Raw genomic sequence first — 7,551 nt, 5'->3', positions numbered from 1 at the left:
TTCAAATGTGCTATGTTGCCTCACAAAGAGAGGCAAGAATCTGAGGGTGGATGTCAGGTGAACAGGTCTCACCTCACAAGCCTCTATAACTGAAATATTTTTCTGCACCCCTTGTCCTTGTGTCCTTATTTACTATTCACGTCTAACTGGGGTGGGCTCACTTCAGCAAACATGTCGATTTTTCAGAAGACTTTCATCACTGTGCACCTGCGCACTTACGTGATTTGGCGGTCTGTGCTGCCCCCTGCTGACCCCAAACTTAACTGCACACAGCTCCTGAATACTTCATTAAAACTTAAAAACACATAAAAAAGTGATTTTTTTTTTAGTGTTTGCTATCTAAAGACCTCCATGAAAAATTCCTATTGTTTGAGTTTCCTGAGGCCAGTTTATATGTTCAGATTCATACAAATGCATGAAATACATTTCCTTTTTCTAGCTTTGGTGAAGGATGATGGCATCATTTTCCAAAACCATGATGATTATGGCAGCCTCCTGCTCATCTGCATATGGCCATCTCTTGATGGGGGCCTTAACAGAATACACCTTACTGTATAGTTATGTAAATAAGTGGAGGGTGCAAAGTAACAGATCACAGTATACACAAGCTCTTTAGATGTCCACAGAAACCAGATATGTACAGTATGGTATTATGAAATAACAGTCTCTCCTCCATTGCTAACCTAATCTCCTCTGTAAAGGCCCAGATATCAGAAGCCAGATGCAGATCAAATTGGGTTACGCCATTATTGATTAACATGGTCGATTAATGTTTCACATGTTTCATGTGAAATTATTGTTTGCCTTCCACTTCCTCCTCAATGCCCTTTAAGGCCTCATCTCGTTCCTCCTCCGTTTACGTTTATGAACATGTATTTATCCCTTGAGAACTCTCATAATCTCTGACATGACTGAAGTGCTCTAGCATGCCAATTTAGTTTTCAGACTGAACTCCAATATGAGCAGTCAAAGCTGTCTGCCCGGTCCTGATTTGTATACGCAGTTCATTTCTTCATAGTTTTCCCCACAGGCTATGTCTGTTTATCTTTTGTCTGGAAGCAGAAATATCATAGTGGCCCAAATATGTACTAAGTGCATATCAAAATGCAAACTTTGGAATTGCATAGCATTTTTCAGGTTGGAAGACATGGGGAACGAAAGATTCATTCAACAAACTGAAGGCACAAGACATGAGAATGAAGGCCTTCGAAGTTACAGCGGATCCCATGGTTGAAGACAAAGCGTTAAGTACAAAGTGAAGAAATAGCAATGACTAAGAAGGCCTACATGAAAGACATGCCAAGCATCCAATCATTCCAAATGAGACAAAGAAAAGCTGGCATTAGATGCTGAAAATCAGTAGAAGGAACATACAGCAAATGAGGCTTTCAGATTGGAAAAAAACAACATGGGAGAAAAAAGCGAGTCCTTCACCGAAGAACTGAAAGCACCACAGCACAAGAGTAAAGACTTTGAAGAAGACAATTATGAAATGACTGAAGACAGATAATCCCTCCCTATAGGAAGTCCTGAGACAACAACAATGAATGAAGCCTACATTCAAGAAAAAGGCAGGTGGATGAGGATGTATGAGGGTAGATGCTTGTTTTCTTATCGTTTCGGTTAAAGGTTTTTCTCCCGCTATGGGGGTTTTTTAACTTGCCATTAGGTGTGTTTACATGGGAAGTTTAATTCCTCTTTAATTCAGAATTAAAATTAAATCCGATTTAAAATGATTAAAAATTACCATGTAAACCCCTAATTCCGAATGAAAATGGACATTCCGAATTAAACATAATTCCGAAGTAAGTGGCTGGTTTATTCTGATTTTAAATCCGAATTGAATAATTCCGCGATCATGTATTCGCTCTTTTTTTTTTTTTTTATTGAAAAGTCTTGAATGTACAAACAAACAAGGCACATCAAAGCTGCCATGTAGCAAGCACATTAGAAAAGGCCTATACTGAGTGGACAAATTAATAAAAAAGGAAATAAAAATTAAGAAACTAAAAAAAACTTAAATTAAATTGAATAAATACATTTTCTATACATCATCATAAATATTATGACAAAATAATGACAAATAAAATAAATAAATGTAGCTTAAATTAAAATAAAATGAGAATAAAATAAGTTTTGCAGTTATAATTTCCTTAGGGTTATATATTTCAATCAGAATCTATTAATGTATAACACTGAATGTAATTCAGCAGTTTGTTCACAGATTTGAAGTTCATATACTTCATCAGGAATAATCTAACAACTGAGGCTGCAAAATTATACATCAACGCTATGATTCTCTCGCACATGAACTACTGTTTTACCAGCTGGTCGCAGACAGGTAGGACCGTGTTACAGTCAGTGGAAAAACTCTATAAGCAGGCTTTGAAAACATTGGACAAAAAGTCTAATTTATATCATCATTGTAATATTTTAACTAAATATGTTTTTTTAAACTGGGGAAATATGGTTAAGTTTGCAGACATTTTACTTGTTTATAAAATTCTTCATGGTCTGGCCCCCCCTCCACTCAATGAGTTTATTAAACAAATTCAAAACTCATCTACCAGAGCTGCCACCAGAGGAGATTGTAAAACTGCACATATAAGTGCCTTTGGGCAGTCAGCCTTTTCCTATCGAGCAGCTTGTACCTGGAACACGTACAACTAAGAAACATCACATCTCTTCATTTATTCTCTAAAAACATAAAACAGTGGTTACTAGACAATCAAACATGCTGTCATGCATGTCTGGTATAGGGCTCAGTTTATTGTTTTTATACCTGTTTGTGTTTATGTGCTTTTATGTGAGCTAATGTGTTTGTGTGCTATAATTCTTTTATGTTGTCTGTCATTATTCGGAGTGTCATGGTTTTACTAATTGTTTGTACTCTGTGTTTTAAGGTTTTAGTGTGTGTTTTTACATATGCCATCAACCTGCCAGGGACTGCAGATGTAAATTAGCCTGTATGGCTAAATCTGGCACATTTACATGATGAACTCATGTCAATCAATGTGCGTTGTCCCTTTTAAATAAATAAATAAATAAAATTAATAAATAGTGTTTATATTATGAAGCTCAAGAATCATATTTAGATAGAAACAACCTTTCATTAACTGTATTTGGCCTTCAATCAATTTTTGGCAGGTGGTAAAAAGACCCATTTTCACTTTTTGGCACGACACTGGTCTTTCTGCGCATGCTCGTTCCCTCGCCCGTCCGTCGCGATGACGTTTACATCCGGCGCTTGTTTCCCAAACACAGTTCCAAGATGGCAGCACGTGGTAGACGGTGGTCAAGAGAAGAGACGATTTGTTTAATAAAAAGCTTGGAGGACCAGGAAATAATTAAAAGAACAGATGGCAGGAAACATAACAATCGTGGGCTTTACAAAGCTGTAGCGGCTAAGCTGAAAGAAGGAGGTTTTGCAGATAGAGACGCCCCCCAGGCAAAGAATAAGTGGAAGCTCTTGAAGCAAGAGTACAACAAGGCGAAGGCGCACAACCAGAGGAGCGGGGCGGACTGCTCCAGTTTTCCATTCTACGAGGAGGTGGACAGGGTCCTCGGTGGGGGGTCGGTGGAGAATGATGAGGAATATGGAATCGAGGTGGAACTGAATGAATCCAGCGCATCGGAGATGAACGAGTCCAGCATTTCAGGTTAGATAACCCTTTTACCACCACTACTATTAATACTACTATAATACTAACACCACTACAAATACTAGTATTAATATCATTCAAGATTCAAGACAACTTTATTAATCACTTGAAGGGCAATTTGATTTGGCAGCTTGCGCCCAAACACACACATAATAAACACTGTAAACACATAACACATTCAATAGAAACACAGAGAGAAAGTTGGCAGCTGTGTGCAAAAATCTGCAATTTGTTGCATTAAAAAAAGTGCTGATACCAATAAATTAATTAAAAAGCAGTCTATACAAACACTGTATACACATTCTGTATACACACACTTCACACATTCTGTGTGAAGTGATTGTGCACTTTATGTGTCTGTTCTTTGTCGTCTATTCTCTATTATCTATTTTTTATTACTATTTTATTGATCATTTTAGTATGTTAGTGATTTTATTGTTTCTACACTGTGTACTGTGTTTTTCTTTTGGTATTGTTTTATTTTCTTGTATGCTGTACAGCACTTTGGTCGACCTCGGTCGTTTTTAAATGTGCTTTATAAATAACATTGACATTGACATTGACATTCCTAGAAGGTACACAGTACCTAAATACACATTCCAAACAAATTCATAAGGATACATTTAAATTTAATAGCCGAACAGCAGAGGGGATAAAAGACTTGGAAAAGCGATTGCCCTTACACACAGGTTGGGCATAACGACGTCCTGAAGGCAGCAGTGAAAATTATTTTCCCAGAAGTTCCCAGAATACTCTGAGTCTTCCTCAAAACCTGTTGTTCCCATAGGGAGCCCAGGTCTCTCTGCTTGAGTCCAATAATCTTGGAACAGATTTTCACCACACTGTTAAGACTGTTTCTGTCCCTGAGTGACAGGTTGTTGAACCAACAAATAAAAGAATACGTTAAAAGGCTTTCAATAAAGGACTGATAAAAACGACAGAGAATCACTGGACTCATAGAAAAAGAATTCAACATACGAAGGAGATGAATCCTCTGCTGTCCACGTTTGACCAGTGCTTCAGTGTTAAAATCTAATCAAATTTTAGCTGGTTGTCACAGATATTTGTAGGAGCTGACAATTTCAATCTTCTCTCCATCTATGACACTCTCAGTGAAGGCCTGCTTGTTGCGTCTAAAATCATCCCAGTGTTTTTAGTTGCTACAAGTACTGCTACTGCTACTGCTGCTTCTACTATTACTACAGCTACTGTGTGTGTAAGCATACAAGTGCGTGCCTTAACCAGTGTATCCAAGATGAATGTTGATCTTTAGATTTTTGAGAGAAGATGAGCGAGAGCCCTGGTATAAAAGTATCAATTATTCCTTGTGTTTCAGATGAAGATGATGATGATTCTACACTTGAGGAGCAACCTAGTGTGGCAAGTTGTTCATCCACTCCTCCCAATGGCCAGGTTGGTGGTGATAGACCTGTTTTTTGATACAAATCTTTTTATTTATGCATACATATTGTTGATGACACCCATGATAGACCTGTTTATTCCCTCGCCAGGCTGATGGTAATGCACCTGGTACATCCCTGGCTGGTGATGACGATGTTGGTGGTGGTGAGTGTCAGCTCACAGGAACGGAGGATACTGCCGGTGCTCAGCCCAGACGAAAAAAAAGTAAGTGTTATACTTATAGAATATATTACTACTACAACAGGTTGTGTGTGTGTGTTTTTGAGAGAGAGAATCACGGCTGCTTGGGGTGTACTGATAATTCTCTAAACAAATGTTTTGTATAGGAAGGAAGATGCCCACGGGTAACTCGGGGTGTGAGTGGGCTCTGCGATCCTGGTCAGAGGAGCAGGCGAAGATGCTCCAGGAAATGCAGGACAGAGAACATCGGTGGATTGAAGAGCAAGAGGAGCGCCGACAGCAGAGGGAAAGGATCCTCCAACAGCAAGAGGAGAACATGCTGAGCAGACTCATCGAGCAGAATTCAAGGTGTACTGAGAGACTTGTTGGTATTATGTTTGAGGGTCTCAGGTCGCTCCTACCTCAACTCCGTTTCCCCACACAGAATGAAAACCCAGAAGCTGAGTCTGAGTATAAGTTAATTACAATAGACTAGATACATAGGAAATAAGACACACACGACACACACGCACAACCTGTTGTATAAAACATACTTTTTATTCCTCTGAGCTGAACAAGTGCACCACCTTTTGGTTGTAAATGCCAAAGTGGGTACCTTGCTACCATCTCGTTGTTTATTTGTGATTTATTACTTTTATAGTGGTATGTTTAAGTATAACAAGTATTTTTTTGTTCCTCTGAGTATCTTATTGTTTGAAGTTGTTTATTTTTGTGATTTATGACCTCAATACTTGAAGGTCAGAGGTCAGAGATCTAGGGAGTGGCTACTTGGGCTCAAGCCTCGGATCTGAAAAAACAAAACAAAAACGTCTGGTCTAAATGTTCAATTCCTCGAGCTCGGCGGCGAGCAAGACGGCGCCTGCCGCGGCGTTGCGCCGTGCCTGCCTGCGCCCGAATTGAACATTTTTTAATTTCACCGTGCTGCGCTATGACGATATCTCGGCGCCTCCAATAGGAGAGAAGGTGGTGGAGGGTGAAAAAAAACCTTGCGATTGTAGATCAGAGACGATCAAGATGGAAGAAAAAATTATCTTGGCTGTGAGTCTGCGTGAGGAGCTGTGGGATACGAGACTGCAGGCCTATCGTGACCTCAACAAGAAAAAGTGGAGAGAAATCTCCCACAATTTGGACATACCAGGTGTGTTTAAAAGCGGTACAAAAAACTTTTGGTAGTGGTAGAGAGCTTTTGCAAAATGAGCTGTCGGCTACTGTACGTCCAAACGAGTGGGGAAAGGGCGGCAGACCGGGAAAAACTTTTTTACTTTTTCTGACGAAAGAAACCAGTTCAAGCAGCTGCTGACTATTGTAACATTTCTATAGTAAAAAGATCTGAATTTATAAGTTGTCCTGTTATTCAGTGCTTTTTGTTCACATTTTCACCACCTGAGCACCAGCGCCTGGTCCATACATAAGCCCCGCAAATGCAAAAAACGCAAAGAACAGATCTGTGTCCTTTCAAAGTTACGATGCCTCTGTGTCTGGTTGGTGTGGAAGATTGTTTCTTTGATATTAGCTTGGGGGATGCATGTTCTGGGTCTCTGAAAACCACGTACAGTTCCATTTGCATTGTAATGTAAATAAAATTAGCAGGATGTCCACATTTCTAGTCTATGGGAGCATAATTTAAAAACTGCCTTTTGTATTCACTCAGGTGATCTTTGTCTTATATTAAAATATGATCTGAAACAAATCAAGTAACATGGTAATAGTACTTTTACAACCCAAATTAAGGAGAAAAAAAAAGTTAACTATATCCATAAGAGACAGTAAACATCTAGCACTTCATGTTGCATTTCCTTCCTACAACAGATCAGCTCTCTGGCCAGAGAGCCTTGTAGGATTCAAGGACCTTGATTTGTAATGTTGAACTTGTTTTTCTTTTTTCAAGAACTAAAATACCGCATAAAAGGGAAACAGAGAAGCTAAATGGAGAAGTTTTAGAAAAGGCTTTTTGGGAAAAAGGATTTGAACACAATTGGGAAAAGAAAATGGAACTAGAATAAAGAATACTCTTTTGAAATATCTGAATTGGAAATTAATTTCTAAATTAATTTCTAATTCAGTTATTTTTTCAAAATGCTTTCCAAAAATATTTTAAAATGACGATTATATTTACTTTTTTAAAACACAAAATATTCAATAAGAAAACACTTTGTAAATTAAAATGTGTATTAGTTTGCAATCCAATTTATTTTTTATTTCCCAATGATGAAAACGCATTATCACCATGTGTGATAATGCTCTCCAAATTGTTTACGCATGTGAAATTATATTCTAGTAATTTAAT

At 38.3% G+C, this 7,551-nt stretch overlaps 1 protein-coding gene across 1 annotated transcript; it reads left to right on the top strand.

Moving 5' to 3' along the window:
• The first annotated feature begins 3,261 nt into the window (after positions 1-3,261).
• LOC133420050 (uncharacterized) lies at positions 3,262-5,751 on the top strand. The gene is made up of 4 exons (XM_061709609.1): positions 3,262-3,659; positions 4,999-5,075; positions 5,174-5,288; positions 5,411-5,751. Exons 1-4 carry the CDS (start codon positions 3,272-3,274, stop codon positions 5,737-5,739), a joined length of 909 nt encoding a protein of 302 aa, XP_061565593.1. The 5' UTR covers positions 3,262-3,271; the 3' UTR covers positions 5,740-5,751.
• Positions 5,752-7,551: the final 1,800 nt, after the last annotated feature.

The sequence above is a fragment of the Cololabis saira genome, chromosome 20 (assembly GCF_033807715.1).
Source record: "Cololabis saira isolate AMF1-May2022 chromosome 20, fColSai1.1, whole genome shotgun sequence".
NCBI classification, from domain to species: domain Eukaryota; kingdom Metazoa; phylum Chordata; class Actinopteri; order Beloniformes; family Belonidae; genus Cololabis; species Cololabis saira.
Note: the sequence above shows the minus strand (reverse complement) of the source record. Positions and strands in the feature narration are given on the sequence as shown.